Source organism: Gallus gallus, chromosome 3 (genome assembly GCF_016699485.2).
Source record: "Gallus gallus isolate bGalGal1 chromosome 3, bGalGal1.mat.broiler.GRCg7b, whole genome shotgun sequence".
NCBI classification, from domain to species: domain Eukaryota; kingdom Metazoa; phylum Chordata; class Aves; order Galliformes; family Phasianidae; genus Gallus; species Gallus gallus.
This window is the reverse complement of record NC_052534.1, coordinates 30813821-30840234: the sequence shown is the minus strand read 5'-3', so window position 1 is coordinate 30840234 and position 26414 is coordinate 30813821. Positions and strand designations below refer to the sequence as shown.

At 39.5% G+C, this 26414-nt stretch overlaps 1 protein-coding gene and 1 long non-coding RNA gene across 12 annotated transcripts in view; one reads left to right on the top strand and one right to left on the bottom strand.

The window, feature by feature from the left end:
- The window catches only part of LTBP1 (latent transforming growth factor beta binding protein 1), a 182480-nt gene extending 156626 nt beyond the window's left edge, over positions 1-25854 (top strand). For 10 of the 11 annotated variants that reach the window (NM_001398250.1, XM_015283725.4, XM_015283724.4 and 7 more), the window contains 8 exons: positions 2275-2457; positions 3769-3855; positions 6970-7098; positions 8479-8619; positions 11220-11390; positions 21263-21385; positions 23378-23527; positions 24800-25854. In NM_001398250.1, the coding sequence (NP_001385179.1) occupies positions 2275-2457; positions 3769-3855; positions 6970-7098; positions 8479-8619; positions 11220-11390; positions 21263-21385; positions 23378-23527; positions 24800-24969 (1154 nt within the window). In that variant the 3' untranslated portion in view covers positions 24970-25854. The remainder of the gene's footprint in view (positions 1-2274; positions 2458-3768; positions 3856-6969; positions 7099-8478; positions 8620-11219; positions 11391-21262; positions 21386-23377; positions 23528-24799) is intronic. The other variant, XM_015283722.4, reaches the window with a different exon arrangement.
- LOC107052897 overlaps positions 1-26414 on the bottom strand; it is a 100236-nt gene that overhangs the window by 10518 nt on the left and 63304 nt on the right. The window contains exon 7 of the long non-coding RNA XR_001465696.4: positions 940-26414. This is a non-coding gene — a long non-coding RNA (uncharacterized LOC107052897). The remainder of the gene's footprint in view (positions 1-939) is intronic.

Genomic DNA, 26414 nt, shown 5'->3' with positions numbered 1-26414 from the left:
CTTACTGAAACCACTTTCAAAAGCAACCTGTTTACTAAATGGTTAATAGTGTGTGAAAGAAATTATAAGCTTGTAGACACAGACCCATCTTCATTTAAAATAATAATAATAACAATAAAATTTGTGTCTCATTTGCTTTCCAAACGTTCCTGAAGCCTGCCTGACTAACCCTCAGACACAGCTGTGTAAACAACAGACCTTTAAGCTGCTGAACAGATAATGGGAGGAGAAACCAACACATCATATGTAAAATGGGGATAAACAATCACACCATGAGAATGTCTCCCCTTCCCCTTGGGGCAGCTTCTGGCGTTCTTTCTCTGGTAAACAGCGTGAAAAGTGCCATGCATTTTCTCCTGCTAAAGCGTTTGGCTTTGATTGAGTTAGACGGATGGCAGGCAGCCAAAGAAAATGTATGATTTGGTGGCTCAAGTACTGCTCTCTCACCTTGCAATAACAGATTTAGTTCCCTGGTTTCTGTGACACACGATAGTCTTAACTTGGTTCCTATTGGACAGCAGCTGATACCACAAAACCGCCGTACTTTATGAAATTCAGCACGTTATGGAAAATGGTAATTATCTGATGAGGGGAGACCACAGACTGAACTAACAAAGATGAAATAAGCACTCAGCTGGGTGTTTCCTTTAATGTACAACTTAGTTATATTGGCAAAGGAGCAAAGGAAAATTTGCCTTGTAGGTGGCAACATTGTACTACATTTGAGCAGAGGTGCCTGCCAGCTCCTCAATCTCCAAAAACAGACACAGGCGCTTTTCTGAGGAAAACAGAAATAAATCTAATTGTCTGTTTGGAATGAGAAGCCAAAAGAACTATTACACACGTTCATACTACTAGAATGCGGTAACAGGCAATCCTTACTGCTTTTCTGAGAATCAATCTGTTATTTGCATGCTCAGTAAAGCTGCCTTGTCTCACCTGCTTGCAAAATGAGTACGGGAAGGCAGAATGGGTTTTAGGTAATGAGCTGGAGTTCCTTCAGCATCTGTTGCGCAATCACTACCTTTGAGCTCCCACCTCACAGCCATTTCTTTTTATGTGAGGGGGACGAGAAAGAAGATGCGTTCTGTAACTTGTGTGAAGAGACTGAGCGTTGCCTCCATGAGACAGCCAGAGGGAGGAGCAGACAGACACGGCGGTCAAGCGAACATGGTTCTCCCAGTTGCGCAATGACTTTGTGCACTGGCAGCCTTGAGTTTCTCCTTGAGTTTTAATTCCCACCTGGACACGTTACTTGACAGTTCTCTGCTGCTTGGCATATCGTGCAACAGGCTGAGAAGAAACAGATGAAATCTCAAACAGTGGAAAATCAATCAATGTGCAATTATTTGTAGTGTGTTTTTATGAATTTCGGTATTTCTAATCGAAGTGCTAGGCATTCTCTTGAAGAGAATTTTTATGCAAGTGAAAGGTTAGATAGACAGGATTCTGAAAGTATAGAAGATTAAACCACGTATTTCTTTTCAAACTCACTCCTTTGCATACTTAAGGAGCGCCTTGCTTTTAAAAGTCTTTGACTGTTAATTTCTTTTATTGGATCTATGGGAAAGAGTGTTTTTCCTCAAGTCCTTATGTATATATAGCAGGAAAGGACCCACTCAACTGCAAAGGGCAGAAAATACTATTTCTTGGCTGGATGCCTGCAAAGCCTATTTTAAAGTAAAATGCAGAGTCAGTTAACTCGACATCTGTATTGTATTCCTCTGCTTACTGCAGAGTTGCACAGTTACTTTTGTCAAAATCATGAAGGACTTTGTTTTCAAGTATGGACTGTGCTTTTTTTTCCCCAGTAAAATCAGAAGGAAATGTTCATTCTTTGGAGAATCAGTCCTTTCCAGTTTGTGCCTTAGCTTCTTTATCTGTAAAATGAGGTAGTGTAATGTTTGCTCATGTCTGTGAAGGACATCAAGGTTCGTACCTGAAAAGCACCGTGTCAGGCACAACAGTTAGATAGTTAGGCATGACAGCAGGTAGTTCATGCATCACTTGAAAGAGAAGGAAGTGCAAGTATGAAAAATGCCATTTTTGGCCAAGTTGGAGAATAGGTCTGATAAAGAACAGTTATGAACTCCCATCATTCTTCCCAAGAACAAAAAGGTGAAAACAGAATTTGTACCTAACTATTTTCTTCTCAACCAGGCAACACTACTCTTCACTGCAGTGACTTCAGAACTGTGACTCACATGATTGTCCTGTAAAACACATCTATTTATTTCACATATCATCTTACACAGATGTTCTCTTCACTTTTAGAATTGCCAATAGAGCCTGATCAACATGAAGATGGAAAGAAGGAGTGCTACTACAATCTGAATGATGCTAACTTCTGTGACAATGTGCTTGCGTCCAATGTAACCAAACAAGAATGCTGCTGTACTTTGGGTGCTGGCTGGGGTGATAACTGTGAAATCTTCCCATGCCCTGTCTTTGGAACTGGTAAGATGAAGCAGTCCATCCATGTGTAAATTTTTGAAGCATTGAATTTTTGTTAATTTTAGTATGCTTTGCTGTCAGAGAAGGCTTTCACATTAGATTCCATATTCTGTAGAATATTGCCATGACTTTTTTGGGGGAGATATCATAGAGGAAAAGTCAATAGGAATAATTCATATCTGGTCTAAATCTATTGGCTTTGCCATAGTTAACCTAGGGATAAAAATGGCCTGTTACCAGGCAGCATTATCTCCAATAGATTGTAAACAAAAATGGATTCTCACAGAAGGTATAGATGCTATGGCATCATTTTAGTTATCTTTTTTCCCACAAGCTGGAAAACAAAGGTAAGCATCACGTGTTTTTGAGTCTGTAGCTATTCTTCATAATGTTGTTTCTACACCACTATGAATTACTGATACATATTATGATGTTAGTTTTACATTTTGCTACTTATTGATCAATACAGCTAATCATGCCTTCTGCAGACTGTTGTGTAACCTCTAAGTATTAAATTAGAAAAACATAGCCATATGATACTCATCACAAATACTGAAAACAATACTTGAAATATAAACAGTGATGGCTGAAATTCAGTATCCAGATGGAAAAAATCACTTTAAAAGAGAACATGCTTAAACTTTCTGATATTAAATACTAAAGATTTGTTTCTACTCACATGCATCATCTTGTTTAGTTCCTGTTTTAACTGTAGTTTAAGATCAGTGAAACTGTAATGAAGCACATTAGGTAAACACTCTGCTTGGATAGGTTTACTTGATTCTGTACAGTCTCCAAGACAGTTTAAACAGTTTTCCTCTGTAACCCATACGATGTTCTCCTGTTGCAGTCAGTTAATGTTTTCTCTGAAGTATGTGCACAGAGGGCTGTATCTCAGTTGGGATATGTCTACACAGCAGATTGCAGTGTAGCTCAGAAAGGCCAAAACGCGCTTTAATTACAATAATTTTGCTACTGGTATTGTTATAACAGCAGTGCACCATGTAACCCAATGACGACTGTATTCTCCTGACAAGAAGCAAGATAAATGAGTTTACATTGAGCTCTGTGATAGCTGGGTATCCTAGCTCTGTTTTTCAAAGCTACCTCTGCCAGCTGAGAGCAGGAAAAAGTTGAGCTGTAGAATTAGCATCACCCATTTAGCTGAAGGTGTCCATGATGGCCTGATAGATGTGAATAAGGCAAAAGGTTGCCTCAGATTTCCCAAACTACCCTGAAACGTGTATATAACAAGTACATGCAAGCAGGTTTTTCTGGACAGCATAACTTTTGTTTTTTTCCCCTCTCTTGTAGCTGAATTCACTGATTTGTGTCCTGAAGGGAAAGGCTTCATTCCCTCTGGAGAATCATCTTACGGGCTTCTTGCCGAGAATTACAAAGGTCAGTGCTGACTTGTATCAATTACTTCAGAATTTCTGGTAGTTGCTTGACTAGAAATGTGAGCTAGCGATGTAAACATATTAATTCAAATTTCAGTCGGTGACAAAAACCACTTGTGATATGGAACAGTGCTGAAAATCATCATTTGACAGACAGAATATCAATTATATGGTCTCTGTAATATTCTGGTTTCTTTCATATTAAGTGCTACATACTGTAAGACTAGATGCCAAGACTGTAAACCTCAAATACTCTTCTATATACGAAATGCAAAGCCACCTTAACTTTGTAGATAAATGCGTGGGCAGTTGAGAGAAAGTGTTGTGTTATAATTAGATTTAGAAGGAAGAATGAATACAAAAACTGACAGAAGTTCAGCTGTGACATTCTCATTACAGAACTTCATGAAATTATTCCTGAACAAAAGACTGTAGAGAATGTGAGTGACAGAAATCTGAGCCTGTGGGTGTGGACAAGAGGGAGTTGACGTCACTAAGAGAAGAGTGAGATCAGCAAAATTCCTGTTTGAAAAGTAGTCACTCATATGAATAATGTGTGAAATCAATTTTCCTCAGCATATGGCGTCACACACTGCGTTAGTTAGCTAAAACGAAATCAATGTATTGTGTTTGAGTTACACAGTAGCTACAGTACCATTAAAAATGATGCAAATTGTATATATTTTTTCCTATTAGAATCACTGTTTTACAAATCAAGAATTTATGTGGAAATTGCCATGTGTTCACATCACATAAAAATGCAGTAAAATTGACTATTTTTAAAAGAGCTAATATTAATAGAAGCATACTGTCATATGGTTGATAAACATTGGCCAGAGTTGCTTCTAGCTAAATCCCTGCTCTGTCAGTCTTAAATCTGAGAGATGACAAAAACTTGATGGTGAAAGGTTTTCTTCGTATGATTGTTATCTGTACATTTTTTGAACTGTCCTTCCTCAATGACCAGGATACTGCTAGGTCATTTTTCCTATCCAGTTAATGAACAGTTCCATTCTCTGCACTCCTTCTATCTTTCAGTGTTATCCTCATGAAGTATTTATTTGTACCTTTCCTTGCTTTTCACAAACTGAGGAACATGCTGTACTTCACATGGATATGGAAAAGATACTGAAAGTTGTGAGGCACTAACACCCAGATTCATTCAACTAATTTGGGCATTTAAACTGGGTTCTTGTGTAGGACCTTCACTCTCTGGAGGTGTCTCTTTGTTGACCAACTTGAAGTGAGTAAAGGAAAAGGTGTCATGGGATCACTCCAGACCTATGACTGATGACATGAATTGTTGGCTAGGCTGACAGTTTCCACCTAGACAAGTCAGGATACTATTGCAGAGCTTCTCGTGAAGCACCTAACATTCTGTGAGGGTATGTTTATTGGAGGATTGTTTGAGCATGTTATTCATCTGTATAGAGATTTCTGTAGATTTGGGACACAGAGTGTGCACACAACGTCCAGATGTCTCAAACCAAATCTGCATTGGTTTTGTTGTGCTACCTCAGGGTTGGTAACATCTCTAGCTGCCATGAGTACTGGAGGGTGGAAATATTTCATCTGGAAATATCCTCAACAACTCCTTGCCATAATAAGACTCTTTTTGTTTTTATAAGTTTATTTCCTAATAACCTTAGGAACGGCACAGAGGACAGGCAATAAATGAACAAGTCCTTTTAATAATGTGATCTTTCTCTGTGACACTAACTCATATTTCTGTTGCTCTTGTCAGCAAACTTCTCCTTATAGGAAAAGCTCCTGTTTCATTTGAAATTATCTGTCAGAAGTGAATTTGCTCAGCCAGCCTTCCTTGACTTCACTCCCAGGTTCTCCCACTTTTCCCCAGACAGACACATACCTCTGTTCCATAGCAAAAAGAAAGACATGTACAGACATCCAGCTAAATAACATTTCTTATTAATCTTTGCGTTGTCCTTGCTACTAAATAGCCCAACTTAAAATATTTTGTTTGAAGCCACTTAGGGGCTGGAAGAATGACTGTAAAAATAAATAACTTTACTGTTCTTTCAGTTCCTCTGGAAAAGTATTTGACTAATCTGCCTTTAAAACTGATGTACAACTGGAAATGATAGTTTGAGGCTAAAGTATATATTGCCCCAGTGTAAATGGGGAGTAAATCTATAGAAGACAGTGGATTGAGACAAGTGGTATTAAGAGAAAATCAACGACTTTACACTGTGCTTGTTATTGCTGTTTTTAATACCAACCTAGCTTCAGCAGAGTGCCTTAGCATTCTAGCAGATAGGTTGAGCAAATGAAAGGGTTGGAAAAAAAGAAGTGAATGGAATTCCAACACTAACAAATACATAAATACACGGCTGGGAACAAAAATGTGTACAACTGCGAAATGGTATGTATGAGCTGGCATATGTCTGATGGGAAACCTCCCTGAAAACATTTAGCCTCATCTGAAAGTGTGATGGATTCTCTCTGTCACTTGGTGGCTGTAGGAGCTGCAGCGCTGCATTTTGCAGCAGACACAATTATTCCCATGGGGAAGGAAGTCTCCAGTGAACTTTTTGATACGTTTGAATAATGAAATCACAACCAGTGCCGATAGGATTCTCTGCTACACACAGCCGTCGCCAAATTGGGGGAGAGAAAAAGAGCAGTGACAAAAGTCAAGAAGCATAACTGCTTAGTTAGTTCTGTAGTTAGATTATGTGATTTGATTAGATTTCATGGTGAGAATCCCTTGGGTAAAGCAAATCATATTGGAAAGCATAGGCCTGGCCATATTGAGTCTGTTTTGCATGCCTGAAGACTAGATAGAGGAGCTGCAGGCTCTCCCTGTGGCACAGGCTTTACTCTGCATGCAGTTCATCTACCGTGTGTGTGCGCCCTAAGAGTTACTCTGACAGGGGAAAGTTATAGTGCACAAGTATTCTCTTTTCCATTTTGGCTATCTGCAAACCATTGCCTCTTCTATACCAGATTTGTTTTTTCTATGGATATCTGTGCTGCTAGGTCCCACTGTTTAAAGTGCACTTTACTCGAAGAGAGACAGGCCTTATTCCATTCTGCTCCTCTGTGTGGCCTTGTAATAATTATAATAATGCAGCCTTTAATGTTTTCTTTTCAGATGCTGATGAATGCCAGCTCTTTGGACAAGAAATCTGTAAAAATGGCTTCTGTTTGAATACACAGCCAGGTTATGAGTGCTACTGCAAACAAGGCACATACTATGACCCTGTTAAGCTCCAGTGCTTTGGTAAGTTTATTTAAAGTGGTCTTGTCACTGTAATGGTATGCAGATGGGCAAAACAAGCAGACTCAAACGGCTGAATTCCCACCAGAACTGCAGTACTCTGAGTAAGAGGAGGTACACGGGGCCTCCAAACTCCTGTAGTAGCAGCTTTTTCAGAGGCACTGGGTCATTTCTCTTTCCTTCTGCTTGGCTGGGCAGCAATTTTGGCTGACATGGTAATGGCATGTAGAGCAGAGTTTGCTTTATTTGCTTCCTTTCTCAGCAAATTGCTCCCAAGAGTTTGCATCTCCAAAACAGCTCCTCATGCCCCCTTGAGTGTAGTTTTGAGCTGCTACCAGCCCTTATCCAGGCAGCACAGTGATTGGAGGTAGCTCCCTCCCAATAAACACACACTGCTGCTTTGCTGCACCAGCTAAAATTCAGATTTCTGCTCTTTGTACATGGGGCAAACGCTTAAAGTCAGTATGGTAAAGCCCACTGTCCATTTGTTAAGCATGCTGATTTTAGTTTAATGGTAGGTATAATAGGTGTGGTATAATAGGTATGGTATAATAGGTATGGTATAATAGTAGGTATATAGTAGGTATAGGTATAATAGGTATGTTTTTTTGGTTTGTGTTTTTTTTTTAAGGGCAGATTATTTTCCACAAAGAGTTAATATGCAATGTGAAATTACAGTTCAGGTCACTGAAGCTCAGTGTAGTCTGCAGAACTTTGTACTCCTTTGGTTCTGGTATTCAGCTAAAAATTACTGTGACCTTGGCTTTTATTTTGTAAGCAAATAACCTTGGAAAATGTGCAGAACAGTATAATGAAAGGAAGCAATTTTTGCAACCACAATAAGAGAGCCTTTCACCTCGGGTTTCTAAGATTGTTTCTTTACAAAGTTTGGTTGGTTTTGGTTTTGTTTTTCTTTGCTAATTTAATGTAATTTCTTTTAAGTAAGGCCTGCTCTTCCCTTTGAGCTAAATTTCTGCTTTGCTTCTCCAACCCTAACTAAAAACATTGTGGCCAGATAAATTAATCCTTCCTCCTGATGAGCTCATGAAGAGTCTCAGAGTATGCCCACCTCTAATGCCTGCTAGTACTAACCTAAGGGGATAGGAACTTGCAAATCAGCTGCAGCTGTGCTGGATGCAGGGTATGCCTGGCACTCTGACCTCAGCAAGCCTCCTCATCCAGATGCTTCCTGGTATCTGAGGATTAGAGATCAGCATCCTGTTGATCTGTTTGTTCTTCTCTGTGGGCACAGGCAGGATTTCAGTACTTAACAGAAGACATGCAGGGAAATCTGCTCCTAACGTAAGAAAATATAAACACTGCTTAACACGATGCGACTGCTTTGTGCTGGCTTTTCTTGATACATTTCCTTCCATTTTAAAGACACGGATGAATGTCAGGACCCAAACAGCTGTATTGATGGCCAGTGCATTAACACAGAAGGATCTTACAACTGTTTCTGTACACACCCAATGGTTTTGGACGCAACAGAAAAGCGATGCATCAGACCAGCAGATTCAAGTGGTATGATCCATTATATGTATATATTCCTGGAGTGAGTACACCTCTATAAGGTGGTGCTGACATGGCTACAGACCACAGTAAGCTTAGTCTGGGTCGGGCTTGGATGAGCCTGCTCTTTTTTTTCCTCAAGAGGATTTTGGAGGGCATTGCTTACTTCATCACCTATTTATCCAGAAGGCAACACGATGTAGCACTCCACAGGGCTCTATCTTGCCACGTTAGACAGGAGATTGCTAGAAGTATCAATTGAAATTGGGCTGGGGAGTTTTTCACTGCTGATTCTCCAGCTTTGCGTTGGCCCGTTACAGCTATGTACGTAAAGAAGTGCATCTTGCTTGCAGGCTCTGAGAGATTGGGATTTGGCTGTGGGCTAACTGTGGAGTTAGTCCACTCTAATTCAGAGTGAATGAGTGTGAGCTTCTACCATTGGAATAAAACCAGGAATAACAAGATATAAAAGAAAATAGCTTAAATTATATCTGTGCTTTCAGTTGATTAATATTTGAGGGTACATCAGGCTCACATTTTCAAGCCGTGAGCTACAATGGCACGATTTAAATAATTTTTTTTTCTTGTTCTTTTGATTTCAGCAGCCACTGATTTCTGAAAAAGATGTCAGCTATTCTGAGATTCTTAGAAATGTTTCAGAAATCCAGAGCATTATTCAGTCTGTACAGCTTAGTCCATGCCATGCTCAACTCTTAAAGAAACATTATGTTTTTTATTTGTACTGGCATTGTATAACCATAATCCAGACCTCTGGTCACTGCAACTCTCACTAAGTTTTCCTAAGGTGCTTCTGTGAAAGGAAATGTGGATATACAGACCAAGTGCCTGGTTTAGTCATGCAGAATTACAGAACTGGTATTTTTGAGGAGCAATGTAGTCATCCTCTTGCCTGGAACCGTGAAAGAACAGCAGCATTCCTATGGTTCAGTCCCGAGTTAAGCAAACCAAAAGCAGGATTGTTCTTTGCTTTCATCTAGGATTTGAAGAGAAAAGGGCCCAAAAGGGTGTTCCATCATTCAATACTGCGGCCAGTACACCAATGACCTTTTCACCCAGCACAAAGCACTCAAGCCTTGGATCACTACGGGCACTGTCCTCCCTGCTGCATAGGACAGCACACGCTAGTTCCTCTGCTACCAGCAGGATTTGGAGCTGGTTGCAGATAACCAGTGCTGCTCTTCACTGCATGTTCTGGCAAGCTCTTAGCAGAGAATCTACCTAGATCTTCACACTTGCAGAACACACTGTAGATTTTTTGTTGTATACTTACCCGTGCACTGTGGCATCTTGTGCCATATCATGTAAAAATGCAGTTAATATTTGCATGATTTTGGTTTGTGACAACTCTTATTTTTTGTTCTGTGTCAGAACAAAATCGAAACCTTTCAGATGTTTTTACAAAACAATTGTGCTGCGGTTTTTACTTTCCAAGTAGATTAACTTTTCCGTTCTTTTCTCTCTGATCAACAGTGATCAGATTGCTAGGACTGGGAAATAATTGTTGCTGCTGAGAATTTTGTAAGAACTTGTATGCCTCTGAAACATTCCAGCTCTGACAAAAATACATGTTTTGCTAATGTTCCTAAGAATGTGACAGTAGTTCACAGCAGTATTCCATCTCTAACAATAACTGTAAGTGGATTATTAGGGACCAGAAGTGCAGATAAACAATGCTTCCCCTCACCCCCAACATTATCCCAGCCTCTAACTATTTTCAGCTGATGGGATTTCATTAGTCTGATGCAGTTTGTTTAGTTAATGGGACTCTTCCAAGTATTTATCCAGTCTCCTGTTGAGCCCATGTAAAATTGTCATTCAGCTCTGTCCTAGCAGTCACAGTTCCTTGTTGATGCCACTGCTGGTCATGTAAGAAAAGCAAAGTAACCCTTATTAAAGGTTCATTCCACTAATTCCCCAAATATTCACCAGTGTCCTAACACTGTTTTTTTTTTGTTTTGTTGTTGTTGTTTTTTTAGAGCTATGCAAACTTCCATGCGAGGAAAGCTGAGTCAGTGCTAAGCATTCAGCAACATTCCTCCAAGATCATGCAGTCCAACTGTCCACCTACTGCCAGTACTTCCCACTAAACCACATCCCTTAGTACAACATCTGAACTTTTCCTGAACACCTCCAGGGATGGTGACTCCACCACCTCCCTGGGCAGCCCATTCCAGTGCCTCACCACTCTTTCAGAGAAGAAATTTTTCCTAAAAGCCAACCTGAATCTCCCCTGGCGCAACTTGAGGCCATTCCGTCTAGTCCTATAACTAATTATTAATCATTATTGTTAACTGTTAATAATAACTAATAATAATTATCATTAATGAATGGCTATTTCCTTCAGAAATATTAGTTCTTGTGTATTATGTGTCTAATAATGCCATTGAAAAATCAGAATCTCAAGGGGTGAGTCGCCAAGCCTTTAAAAATGCTTAAATTTATATTTAGTAAAGTCTGTCTTGTCGTGGATTCATGAGCAGTAAAGTTAGGTTAATCTCTAGTGTGTATTTACAAAGCTCTGCATTATGCTAGTATCTTTTTTTAAAAATAATAGTGCTGCAAAGATGATATAATACTTTTTTCTCCATCAGAACAAACTGAAGAAACTGAGGTCTACCAGGATCTTTGCTGGCAGCATCTAAGTGACGATTTTGTTTGTAGTCGACCTCTGGTTGGAAAGCAGACTACATACACTGAGTGCTGTTGCTTGTATGGTGAAGCCTGGGGCATGCAGTGTGCCTTGTGTCCGATGAAGGAATCAGGTAAGGAAATTAATGTTTCCATTCTTGGAACAAATTCTGACATGTTTAATCTCTTGTATCTGCACGTGGGCTAATAATGAACAAAAAACCCGTAACCCTTCAAAAGCTAATGGAAATTGTTCTCCCTAATTAAGGGGAAGTCATTACAGTCCAGATTTTGAAAATGCGCTGCTTTTATGTTTTGGCACATACTGGACCCACTTCTTTTCAGTGAATCTCTCAGAGACTGGCAGTGGAGGACCCTGGTGAAAATAGGAGGGCATCTTAAGGATAGCAGAATACCATGAAAGAGAAAATAAAAACTACCTCTGAAAAGATATGCACAGTTATTGTGCCCACACATGCTAATACTCGGCAGGCTACATAAATGTTTCCAATTTTTGTGGCAGGTATTACACATAAAGATATATTTTCAGCGTGACGTTCTGCCAGGCTGGCTGCAAATAGATGTTTGCTTGATAAGGGTCTGCTAAATAGTGGTTTCAAATCACTAAATCAAATAAATTGTTGTTATTATATGGTTACATGCTCAGTTATTATGAAATGTTTAGAGAAGCAATTTAAGATAGGTAAGGGAAATGGAGTACGAGTATGGAGTAAAGGATTTCCAAGGTTGTTAAAGAGTGTTTCAGAGCACAAATTGACTAACAGGTCATATTTTTTTATGACGTTTTGGTTTAGTGTTTAGAAATTAGTCATTGTTCCAAGATATTTCAAGTAGAAACTATGTCTTGTGGTGAATACCAAAGCTAAACAGATATAGAGATATGTTGTTATTGACACACACATTTTCTGTGAGCTGAGGACTGGAGAGGAGACCCATGGAAGTAACAGAGTTGTATGTGAGCACATGAGATGATACATCAGTAACTTTAACAGCCCTGGTATTACAGAATCTGGTACCATAGCAACTTGTATGCAATCAGTGTAACTTCTTCACCCCTATAAACTATTGAAGGGCCTAGTTTGGATGTGACTTTCTTACAAAGTGTCTTTCAGTAATACGGTTCAAAGTACACAGAAAAGCTCATCAAAGTACTAACGGAACTGTATTCTTGTCTGCTTGGGTTTTATGTTTTTAGAATTCACTTGCAAGTTCCTTGAACCTGTTCATATATATCTTTCTGTGTTTGAGTTTGCTTTGGAAGCACAGCAGCTGAAAAAAATATCTGACTTTAATGTTGGCTAGATTAACTACTGGTTAATGCTCACTCTTCTTCAGGAGACTGAAGAACTAAAATAGCATGACATTAGCTGGATTTATACTCTCTGAAACGTCTGTGTCACAACAAATCTTATAGGAGGACATGTACTGGAAAGAAATTACTACACCAGCTAGAATAACAATTGAAATGGAATGACAAAAAAAAAAAAAAATACAAGGCAATAATTCATGGTGAGAATTGTTGCTTTGACCTGGAGCTCCTCAGATGGAAAGAAAGAGCTGAATAAAGTAGAGTAAACTACTCGAAAAGGAACAGAGAACTACCATGATGCTCAGGGAATGGAGAACCCATCTTACAAGGGGAGATGGAAAAAGCCAAACTTAAATGCAGAGTAAGGGTTGCAAATGGTAAGACTCTGCTATATCAACATCATAGGAGAGTCCCATTAGCTTTTAAATAATGGTATTAATTTAAGATAATGAGGGAACAAGTTCAGCGTGAACATACTTAGACTTAAAATTAGATCCGTTTTGATCCATCCAGAATCCTGTGGATTCTGGAGCAGCAACCCTGTGCCAGTGGTGGGATGCAGATCCCAACTAACTAGAAAATACTTGAGTAATTCTTTAAAGAAATGATAGGAAGGATCACGATGGATAACAAGATGCCAAAAGTCACTTGGATGGTCCCCAAAGCTGAAGAGCACTGCAAAATATCTGCCTTAAATGAAAGTATAAGGCATACTTTGATCTCAGACTACTTAAATTGGATTGGAATATAGAGAGCTAAAAAGAACAAAAGTATACTGAATCTTCAGTATGTCAGAAAAAACAGCATTCCTTAGTGTAGGTGGTACATGCTCATGTGTCCTTGCACACGTGCATGTGGACACACACAAACCTGGAAACCTTTCTCTGTTTTCAGGAACATTTACCAAGAAAAATTTGAAGCTGACTGAACTGAATAAATGATTCATTTGACATGTCTTCAGTTTGTAGCACTTAAAGTGATATCATTGGCTCAAGAGAGTGCTTTCACACCTCTGGGCCAGCAGGTCACAGGTTCAAGTCCTGGCTGTAGAACCTGGAATTTCTCCATTTTCAAATAGCTGTGTATTGTGTTGGCCAAATTTACTACTGAAGGTGTTTGCTTATTTTCCAAGTTAGGGGCGTTCTGAAGATTTGTGACACATGTAAAAGAAGACCTGGAGATGCATTACCACTGAAAGACTTTCACCATGAACTGGATTAGATAACTACATCAGCAGATGATCTGTGGTTTCTTCTTATGTTATCTATACTCTGCTTATATAAGATATTTAAGATTTACAGGACATAAACATAATAATTATCTTAATTATCTTATACCTGAGGATCTAAATGTTGCAGTTAGAAGGAAATACAGGGCTACAGCTATGAGTGATAAAACGTTAAGCACCTGCTAAAAGAAATGCATATTGTGTCCCAGCCTTTTCTGAAAGCACTCAAATTTTTCATTACAAGATTTAAATATCCTGTTTGAATAAGATCCAGCATAAAAACAGTGGGGAGATAAAGAGTTGATCCACATAAATGAAAACGAAATCCATCCATTCGTCAGCATGAAAATAGAATTTATGTAGTTGCTCTCATTCTTGAAAACTACTGATGGGGATTCTCCTACCTTCTGGTGCTTGATCAAACAAATAGTCCTGAAAATGACACTACGTATTTGGAGACTGAGACAAAAAGAACTAGCATTAGTTTAAGTATTGCAGCTGAACAGCAACATCTTACCAGAGGTAAGGCTAGTAAGTATTTTGATGACGCAACCAAAGAACAAACTCAAAATACTAATTCAAAATCCTGATAAAAATAGTGCAAACATCAAATATAGTGATGTGATTGAATACAGCTTATTTGCACTAACAATTTTGCAGGGTAGGCCTTCTTATCATTGAAAGAAGGAAGCAAGGACCGTTTGATTTCAATTACATTGCATCTAACATTACAATCTTATGATATCATCATATTACAGAAAAAGAGTTTCACTGATCTCATCCAATACCAAAGTTGAAAAGTTTTGAAAATTTAAAAGTATTGGTTCTTTTCCTGGAATTACTGCAATCTGAAGCTGTACTCGTCCAAGGAACTTTCACTTATTATCTTTGGGAAACCTCTCAGTTTCTTAAAAGCCCATTTGAAATTTTAAATATCATTTGCAATCTCTAATAATTGACAGATTTATGAAGTTTGCAAGAGTGGATATTTTTTTTTTAGATAATAAAAGTAGAGCATCCTTTCCTCAGAAAACCTGTCAGCCAACCAGCCTTCAGATGTTCTGCTTCTTCACTCAATTTACTGTTAGTGTTGTGAAGACCCAACAATTTCCATATGGAGTGCATGCTCTAGTAATTGGCATCAGGACAGACTCCAATGGGTTTAACAGCTGGGTCAAAGGATCCATGCCAGAAAACAGAGAAATAGGCCAAGACTGAAAAAAATCTGGAATCCAGAATTAGGCCATAGACATCTCATGCTAACCCAAACATGTAACACCCGCATTAAAAACCTGCTGATACTCCAGAAGCTCCCGTAAGACCCTTACGGGATGGAAATGGATGTTAGGCAAGGTGTGTTGTTTCACAGTACAGTAAGTTTGAAGGGAGGGGATAGAAGTAAAAGTTAGAAAATATTGAGTAAAGAAGTGTGTCGGGGTCAGTGTTTAATTTAAGGAGGCTGTCTGCTTTTATATTTGTAAAATGTTTTTCAGAAACCTGCCTAGGACTTTGTTTTTTTGCAGTGCAGTACCTCCTTTGCTTCAGTAGGCAGCTTAGGATGCTGGGAAGGTGGAGTTGGTGCCCCTGAACTAAAGATATACCAGCCTGTTAAGGGGGATGTCTTTTCTTCCTGTATGCAGGTAGCTGCCAAGAGAAGTTCTGATATGGAAAAAGGTGGTAGGACTGCAGCTCTGCATTTCTTACAGACATTTTAATAACTATTTACTGAGGATGAGGGTACACTGCTGCATCTGTAGCAGAATATACAGCACGTGTAACTTGGTGGTCTGACTACTAAGGTAATGTCACTAGGACACTCCTGCAACTGTAGAGAATACTACTGTTCCATTTTTCAGCCTGCTTACCTGTTTAAACTGACACATACTTTTTCAGTGTTTTACTCTGATTGTTTGTGGACACACATTTTAATTGGAACCATTTTATGTTTAGAAGATCTACAGAAATAGCAATGGAAATTCCAGTCAGTAGATGTTACAGTTTATACTTTCTTAGTAGACAGTGCCTATGTCCATGGCAGGGAGGCTGGAACTTGATGGCTTTAAGGTCCCTTCGAACTCAAACCATCCTACAATTCTCTGACTCTGTGTTTTGTGTTATCAGGAACTGCTGAAGACTCACGTTGCACCTAGTTTCTCTTCATCTCCACTGTAGTATAGGCAAAGGCCAGACTACTGAGAGAACTACTGAGGGCAGTGGCTAATGTGAGTCATCTGGAGTATTACATAACGTAGGATTCCTCTTGGCCAATTTCATGCTTTCTATACTGAAAACCTGTATGTGTTTCGGCCCTACCAGCTTCCCAGTCCACCAGGAAAAAGAAATAAGCACCCTGAGGATTAGATTTGTCTGACCTGTTCTACACATCTACTTCAGGATGAGATGGTGTCCTAAAAGTAGTTATGTCTTTCAGTGGACTAAAAAGGAGCACTGGATGACTAACTCAGGTGCAGACCGTGGAGATGCCTACACATGGTGGTTGAACTTCATGGCTTCTGGCAGAACAGATTATTTGGATTGCATTTTTGTGGCAGGGAACTTTGTGTATCCTTAGTAAACATTCTGAGTTAGTTCTGGGCTGAGCTTCCATATTATGAGAACATGTTGTTCTCTCTGAGTTCTGGCTAGTGTCACTCGTGAAGATCTTGAAGTACAAGGGAAACCAATGTGTATAAATGATGAGTTTCCATCTGTACTCTTTCAAGATGGTAAAGATCAGCAGGGAGGCACTGGATTGATTTCTGGAGATCATTGTTCATCTTTCCATTTAGGATTGCATTGTGCCTGCTTCCTTTCTGGTAAGGATCCTGGACAAGTGAATTACTTTTGGGGCACAGAAAGTAGCGGTGATTGGGTCTTGAATATTTAAAGTCTTATGCTCAGTTGTGCAGATTTTTGGCTGCTTTCATTTCTGTCAGTGATTTTCAGTGTGTTTTCTGAAGTCTACCAGAATAACTTTGGAAGGGTTTTGCTCATGGAACCTCATATTCCAAGTATCTGTGTAAGTCAGCAAGGAGTCAGAAGGCCATTTGCGAAGCTGTGGCAGAAACAGTCTGACTTCTAACAATGTACCACAAGCAATAGGAGAAAAGCTTGTTTTAGGAAATATGTTGCTCAGAGGAAGATTTTAGTATAATGAGATTGGTACTTCCTTCAATTTTAACCAGAGCTTTATATCCACTGTGAGTTTTCCTCAGCAATTTCATTTAGAGTTTCTTCATGCAAAGACATGTTATGTCATGAAAAGTCCTGGTACCCTTCATGTTTTCTTGAGTACCAAGAGTTGTAGCATATATATGAATGCAGCAAACCTCAGCATCTGTTTATAAAAGATGTTGATAAAATTCTCTAAATTGTCAAACAGCACAGTCTGAAGGTAGTACAGAAATGTTCTCAGCTGTGGTTCACAAATGATGCAATCTCCTGAGACAGCAGAAACTCAGCCTATTCAGACCGATGTCCAGAAGCTCTGACTGGGGAGGTACATTTGTTACATGTAGTACATGTTTTCTTGGCTTTGTCTTTCCCTCCAGTAATGTCTTCCATAGTCTATCTGTTGCATTTTTAAATAACATGAAGGGATTGCCATGGTGTTGATAGCCTTGGCTGCTTTTTAGTTTGTGTGATGATGACAGTTCTAAGAAGCTGGAAGAGAAATAAAGCTTGCTTTATAGGCAGGAGGGAGGACTGGCTGCAATTCAATCATGGTTATGTTAAGAAACGCTGTTTTAATATCGTATTTTGTCTTAGATGCATGAAGTAGGGAATGTTTTTTCTGACTAGAGAGTTTAGTATTTCTATGACTCCAGGTGCAAAGAAGGCCTGCACAGGCTTGTGTAGTTACAACTTTATGCAAATGAGATGCACAGCTGCATGTGTGCTAACAAGAATCTCAGAGCGGTCAATCCATCCCATTTATGTTTTGTCGTCTTGTCAGCCTAGCTTTCACCACCAATTATGGCTAACATCTGTGCCGGTATGCATGAGCATCTAGCTGTAATCCCAGAACATATTTGTTATATGTGCATGCATCTGCCTTAGAAAATGTCCTTTATGATTTTGGAAGCATATATCAGCTTCCTTTTATAACAGCTCTCCTAAGTTACACAATAAGCTGTCTCGACGCTTTATTTGAATGTGATGAGAAAAACACAGAAGGATATGGGGCAACACAGATTAACTCCTATTAAAAACATTGCCCTTTTCCTCTGTAACTGTGGTTGTATTATTATTGCTGATCGCAGCCAGGAGATGAGCTAGCAGAGAAAATGAATCCATGTGAAAAAAGTTCCGCCACTGACTGTGATTACAGAAAGCACTTTTTTCACCATTTTATATGAAAGACTATTTTGAAAGCGAGCATTAATTTCTGTGACAGCTAAAATGTTTTTGTAACTCAGAGGTTGTTACAGATTCCTCCTTGTTCTCTGCCTCCCTCCTGCCTTCACGATGTCATTCTCCTGCAGCCATCTCCCTGGGGCAGCATCGTGCTGTTCACTCATTTGTACACTTGCTGCAGCTTTCCGTGCACTATTTGTATGTCTTCACCAACGTATCTTACAGCACTTTGTTTTAATTTGCTTCCCTGGGAAACTGTGACCAGCGTAGTGCGGTGACCCAAAATATATTTTTAATTGGAACTGTAGGAACATAGCAAAGTGAGGGGAAAAGTTTAAAACAACAATTCTACATACACATCTGTCTCGCAATAACTTGTTCTATCATCCAGAGAGGGAATCTAAAGGCATCCAAGTCCCTAACTGACCTTGATTCAAAATGCCAGTTCTCATGATTTTCCATAGCGTGTCCCTCCTCGTGCCTTCCAATCGTTGTACTCTCCTCTCTGCCCACCCTTTCCTTCCCTAGGGAGAAAAGCAGCCACAACTACATGGTGCATTTGGTTATTGGTCCTGAATTTCTACTTATGATTTCTTACGTGGCTTGCTGCTGCTCTCCTTGGGTTTATCTAGTAGCTGAATCAACACATTACTGGGACAATTAAAAAGAGCATACAGTATACAAAGGATATTATAGGTAATTGCAAAGTCATCATAGTATGTATCAAAACAAGTGTGTACATTCTATATAGGTACCATAGCTGTATACATTGTAAAGTTAAGACTACTTAAATGCTTTGCAAGCTTCTGTACTAGAGCTATATATACAGGTAATGTATGAACTACTAAGGATCAGACTGCATTAACAAATGGTTAATTAAGAGTGATGGACTCCAAGAGTTTTAACAGTATTACAGTTGTAGGTGTAGCCTTGTAGAAGACATTGATACAGTTAAAGCTCATTGTAACTAAGGCAAATCTTACAGCAAGGTCTAAAACAGCTCTTCATCATTTTGTTGCCACTAATTTAGCTATGAGACCTAAAAATGCAGACATTTCACAACATGACTGGCAAAGGATCGGTATGGCAGGAAACAAACTTCTCTTGTCAACATTTCTTTATTCTTATTTAGATAATAAACAATATTGCATGGACAAATATGCAAGACAAACTAATCTTGCACAATCTTGAAGTTATCTCATGTCCACGAAATCTCCAGCACTACAGATTTTCGGTTGTTCTGACTGCTTCCCTCTGAAGAAAACCATTGTTTGTACTGCTGAAATTACTAAGAACAAAACGAGTAAAGGGTAATCTGAAAAGACAACTCGGAGTTGTGCTTTTATACATCTGCACAGCTTTCATCTGCTTATCTATCAAAACTCTCGGGCATTAATAAGTAGCTCAGCACAAAGCAGTGGAAGAGTCAGTGTGAGATGACAACCCAGCTGTTTCTGTACTTTGAAGTGAAATGAGGGGGAAGGAAAAAATAAGGTGTTTCTGATAACAACTGTTAGAACTGTTTGTTATTGTAGTAACTCAGTGGGAAGCTGTGCATTTAGGGATGTAGGTAACATTATATAGTGGGGGGTTTTTTATGCTGGCTTTGTTTTGTGTGAGTGCCATGGGATATCCCTCTTGGGCAGTGTCTTTTTTTCACCTGCGTGAGGAGGAGAGGATTGTTCAGATATACAGATTACTGTGTCTAAATACGATATAAAGGAGCAAAACAGAGGACATCACCTTGCACTTGGAGCAGAAGGTGGTGAGGTTTAGAAGGATTTCTGAGTTGCATTCTGCAGACTTGGCTGGAACCCAGTGACAGTTTTGCAAAATGCAATGGCGAGCTCTGCACTCAGTATAGTGTTCCACGTTCACAAGAGCTGAATTGCTGGCCACAGAATTCAAGCAGACTTTTGAGCACCTTATTCTTTTTGGTACAGTGTGAAACCATCCCGTGTGAAGGAGATGATAGTACCTAGGAAAACCAAAAGACAATGCTGAGCAGCAAAAGGGGCTGTCCTCGGGGCTGTCTGGAGGCAGTCTGGATGTATCCGACTATTTGCTGTCTGGGACAGTTCAACACAGTGTGAGGTTTCTGGCTCTGTAACCATCTGCAATTCTTGGATTTTGTATCTACTTAGGGCTTTTTTTCCTCTCTCTCTTCTTGGTGGTTTTCATTCCCGTCCTTACTCTGCCTGATTCTCAGAACACCAGGCAATCTTCACAGAAACAGATGCTGAACAGTCTGTAGCAAGCGTAAAGAAGCACCTGGATTACGGGATTTTAACTGAGTTTCCAGTCTCAAATAAATTACCATTTACTAAAAATACAGGAGACAAGCTGAGGGAACACAATAAATCAAATTGAAAAAAAAATAAAAATCAAACTCTGTATACCAGCATTTCAGACATGGAGTCTGACACCTAAAATGAAGAGCTGCTTTGGTATGTTTTCACTTGAGAGGCAGAATTTCAGTGTAGCCATTTCTCCCATACGTTTCCCCTCACCCTGTCAGGTTTGCAGCCAAGCAGACCTTGAACAGCACTGACAATTAAGCCTGTGGTTTGAAGAATGGTTTGCAAAGGAGCGCATGCTATTTTGGAAGGGTTTTTTATTCTGTGATTTCTGCAGGTTGGCTGGCACTGCCAGAAATACAGCCTCTTTTGCTTCCTTTGGGATGTCTTCTGCTAGCAGACAAAGGGCTGGGAGAGCCTTTATTAAAGCAGCAAAGAGCATAAGCACAGCCAGTTCTGCTCAGGGTGCACTGGCAGTGGGACACACAGCATCCCTCCGCTCAAGGCAAGAGCAGACCAGAAGAACATAACCCATAACTTTTGGTACAGTTACTGACTAAAATCCATCTCTGGTGTTATCCCTATTATGACTTAATAGTCTGCATTTGGCTCATTACGTTTTAATGACATTCTTCTTGAAGAGACAATGATTTGTGGGAATCGCAGATTTATGGTGTTTCTAGGAAGATAGGTTTGTTTCCAGCTAATATGAGCCACAATGCACTGCGACTAATGCAACACAGCCTGTTTTACAAGTGTGATTAGTTTTATATCCTCTTTTCTTTCTCCCCTCAGAGGATTATGCCCAGCTGTGCAACATTCCTGTTCCAGGATCTCGACGGCCATATGGACAAGATGCTTTGGTTGACTTTGAGGAGCACTACACTCCAGAAACTAATCCATACTTTGTCGAAGACCGTAAGCAAGTTTCTCTGTTATGTAAAATGCTTGAAATGAGGGTTGTAACTTGGATTACTTCCCTGTAGCTGGCTTTATTCTTCTGTTTGCTTCTGAGTAATGTGTCCTATTTATGTTTTAGTTATTCCTATGACATTAGCTTTCGGTCAGGTGTTCTGGTTCAAGAGCCAGTGTTGTGTAAGAGTCCAGTTGGGCTCAGAGTACAATTTTAATTTTTAATACAGTAGAGCATTCTGTGCCAAATGTACTAAATTTATATTTACTAACAGATTTACAGCTGAAGGTAGAGAGGAGTGCCAGTTTTTTTTCTCACAAATTAATTTTCCGCTGGAGCATGGGACAGATTTCTTTGGAGTACATTTAGTTGAAAACACACACACACACACAGAGGAAAAAAGAAAAGAAATACCTCCATGCCAGTATTTCATGATTTTCCAGCACAATTCATATGGAAGAAGTGGAGAGCGTGCAAGCTGTTCTCTCTCTGCAGCAAAACTACAGAACAAAGGATGATCAGAGAGCATGCATGCATACAGCCTTCAGGCTGGAATGGGCTGCAGGCAGGGTGTGAGGGATTGTGTATGTCTCAGATGTCCAGGTTGTTGATGGATCTAGCCCAGCTTCCTGTTAAGGCCTGAGGGAAATAAATCCTTACGGACCTCAGTATATTCCTCAAAATCAGCCACTCGGTGTAGGTCCAACATAGCTCATCACTGATTCAGAGAAGAAAAGTGATGGTATGTATAGCCAAAGAGGGGCAGGGAGCGCATATGACAACACAGAAGTTAAATGGAGGACAGTACAGAAAGGGCAGAGTAGAAAGAGCAAGGCAGGAGGAGAGAAAAGAGAGGCTCAAGAACAGGGTAAAGTGTGTAGGAAAAGACAGGAGAACAAGCAGCGGGAAAGGGAGAAATTTCTATTCCAAGGTGGCTTTGCAAATCGGTTACGACTGCTGTAACATTGAATAGGTAACCAGGTTTTACATAAACGATGGTTTGTGCTTTCACTCCATCTAAGCATATATTATGGGGCAGAGGGGGGATGTATATGTATAGAATGTATACTCCATTCTATTCCAGCCCCAGTTTCACTTCCACTTCTGCACTATATATTCATTACGCTGGTAGGCCAACATAGTCTCACATGCTCCAGCCTTTTTCCTTAGAAGGCCTTTTGATGTGATGGGCTGCCATCTGCAGTCCTGTTACAAACAGCTCAGTGAATGGAAAGCTGGTTGAAAAATTTACGCAGAACTGAGAGGAGCAATTCAGTCTTGCAGAAAATCTCTGAATGTGTACAAATGTCAATTTTTTTTAAATACCTATCCTTCTTTATACATAAATTCATAACTGCCTAAAAAATAATAAAACAGGGAGCCTTTGGCTACTCACCATTGAGAATTATGACATGGAACGATGGGTAGATTACAAGTATTTGTACTGGCAATGATAGCTGAAGTACCAGCCAAACAGTTATTAAACAAACCCACACCAGTAAAGCAGTATCTGATTTCTTCTTACTTTCCTTAAGGCAACTGAGTTTTCCCCCATAATCACACCTCACTTTTCCAGAATACCATTGTGAAGTTCTTTTGTCCCGGACTGCACTGCCACTGCTTACCTTTGTTTACACATATGTCAATATACTTAAATATTAAATAAAACAACTGAAAAAACACTGCTTTATCCTTAAAAAAATTGACAAAGCATGCAGCTTCATGTACAAAACAAAAACAAAAACCAACCCTCAGGTGTTTAAACACAGTTTGAAAGCACGGCATTCGCTAAGTCATTCAGTTTACATCAGAGCACTCTTCTAGTGGGTTTACAACTCCAGATGGTGTAGCTCTGCTGAAGCTGACCTGCATTCTGCAAAGTCAACTCACATTCCAGTAAACCTGAGAGAATTTCAGTCTCACTGTGTGTTTGGGTGTATGTATACTACATTCAGCAGTGCGATAACTTACTTGTTTGTAATTCTTTCTTCACTCAGGTTTTCTGAACAGCTTTGAGGAGTTACAGGCAGAGGAATGTGGTATTCTAAATGGATGTGAAAATGGCCGATGTGTGAGAGTGCAGGAGGGCTACACCTGTGACTGCTTTGATGGTTATCACCTGGACATGGCCAAGATGACTTGTGTTGGTGAGCATAGCATATTTACTACTTATTCTTCTCTTAGCCTGTCAGTTTTTTTCAGTCATTTGACCTAAGCAGGGCTAAGGAAAAAAAGAAAAAGAAAAAGAAAAAAAAAAAAAAGAAGAGGTTACTGATGATCACCTAAATTCTATTAAGTATGTCAACTTTATGCTTGAGTTACTGCAAAGGCTACAGCAGTAACTGTGTTGCTGTTCATCAGTTTGTGACAGCTGTGTTCAGTTAAGAGCCTAGAAATGAAGAGACACACCCTTGTTCGATGAAGCTTAAACTTGTATCAACAGTGCAACACTGTAACATGAAGAGCAAAGCTTTTCCAAAACCAAATTGAGAGAATAGATCTGGATCCAGAGCAGAAGAATAACTTTAGGAGCAGTTCTTAAAGCAATTGGATCTCCCAAATATTCAGATCTCTCAAATATTCAGATATCCATTTGGCAGGATGTGGTACACTAATTCTCACTGACTTCAGCAGTGAAAATAAACAGTCTGCCCCCTCACTCTTAAATCAGTCAATCTGCACAACAGACAACCGGGACATCTAGTGACTGTGTATACAATCAAAAAACAGGGAAAGGTGAAGTGGCAGGGAGAAGATGAAGCAAAACAACCAGCACTTCTCAGCATAGAGCCTATCACAGAGGGGGTGTATGTATTCCTCAGTGTCCATGCTAACCCTGCCTAGCAGTGTGCTGTGTAACGCACAGCTTTGGTCTCCTAGCTGTATCGTGGTAAACTTACCTGCACGCCTTGTGATCTCTAGAACTTTACAGCAAACTGCCTTCCTTAGCTCTGGGTATATCAGGCCAAATGCTGCACATTATGGAATGCAGGTAATTTGCTGTTCATAACTGTTTAGTTGGCAGCACCAGCAAGGCTTGAAATACCTGCTTGATTTTTAAATACAGATATTATACTGAGAACCAGCAACACCTTTCTTATAGAGCTACTTCTATGCAAGCAAATAAAAACCTGTAAGTGGTCATTAAAGTTCTGTGTCACTGCTTAAGCTGACTCTGTAACATAACAATTTAAGGTTTTCAAATACATTGATTTCATGTGGTAACTACTACTTCTTCCCAACAAAATGTTTGTGTGTTACAGTTTTGGGACTAGCCTAATACCACCTGATCTTAACTGAGTATGTAGTTCTCAGTGTCTTCCTACAGCATACTCCACTCCTGCCAATGCTAGAAATAAATGTGTTTTACCTATGCAGCACGCTGAAGTTACATGTGTTTTGCTGTCCACTTCTTGCAGATGTGAATGAGTGCAATGAGCTGAACAACAGGATGTCTCTCTGCAAGAACGCCAAATGCATTAACACAGAAGGTTCGTACAAGTGTTTGTGTCTCCCAGGGTACGTACCTTCAGACAAGCCAAACTACTGCACACCACTGAACTCAGAACTAGACAGTGAACTGGAGTAGAGGAAAATCTCCATATCCTAAGCCCATATACTCTGCACTGTATAAAGAAAAAGAAGAAGAAGTATTTAACTTGAGAAGAGGAGGCACCAGAGTAGTGAACGTAAGAGGAAAAAAGCATTAAATATGTGTCAAAGGTGAGATGTGATGGGCTGACTGCCAATCAGCTTCACTGAAGTGACAGACCAAACCGAATGGACACATTACTCTGTATGAAAGAAATAATCAAGTATATAGTGTGTTCATAAGAAAAAAAAATCATTGAAAATAAGCAAAAACAGTGCTGTTATTTTAAACAGAAGAGCTTTAGTTTTCTGTTTCTTTGTTGTTGTTTTTGTTTCTGTTTTGTTTTTACTATTGCTTGATTTAATTTGGCATTTAAATAGTGATGGAAATATTTTATGTTACTATGTCATTTTTGATTGTTCAGTTCCTTGCCTACTGTTTCTTCTCAGACCTTTTTTCTGATCAGTACAAATTATTTGATACAGATATTCTTAGGATATTTTATAAGAACTGTTACACAGGGTAATGCTCCTTCTACTCTGGAACATTGGTCAGTGACTTGTTTTAATTTGCCAGTTGTCTGCCCTGTGGAGCAGGCACCATTTGTTTTCAAATGTTTATATACCTTGGCGAAAAGTCCTTGTATTCATTTTGTATTCTGTATGGTTGTTACTGCACTTAAAGTCTCTAGAACCTTTCTTGCCAAGTTCAAAGCTGCTAGTGGACAACATTGGATTCCTTTTGTACATTAAAACAAAAGATTTTAGCTCACGTCTGTATTGTAATGTGTAAATTGAACACGAGAGATCTTGTATGATTACCCTAACATATTAAAGCTGTATATTAAAACTCAATAAAATCACCTTTTTTTAGAAAAAGCTATTCACTAATTGTAGGCTTTTTTATTTCCCTTATTGGTATTTAAGTTACATGAATGTAACCCTAGGGTGTTTACAGTACTGGAATTAACTTACATTGCAGCAGTGAGAGGGAGGTGCCTGGTTTTTTTCCTTCTCATGTTGTTTTAATAAGACCAGAAACTGAGTTAGCTGATGTTAAGGCTGAAGTTAAGACTTCCAGGGTGAGGATTTCAAACCCAGACCTACAGAAATTGTTTGACTTGGAAGTTGTCTTCCATGGAACTTTTCTTGCTACCTGGCTTAGGCATAATTCCCACTAAGTCTGCGAGTCAGGCTCTTCAGTATGATGGCTCGGTTTTCAGAAACAGTTAAGAGAAGGGAGAGAATTTCCTTTTCTTTTCTTGCTGAACTGTACCTTCCCCTCGGCTCCATTTTTCAGTGGAAGGACACAAAGATGACTAGACTGACAGATGTTTCACTTCGACCTCCTCCAGAATGAAACGGTTTACTTTGGCAGTCCTACAGCAGGTCCTCATGGTATTTTCCAAATGAAACATTTTTGTTGTGTCTTTCAGACCTGCC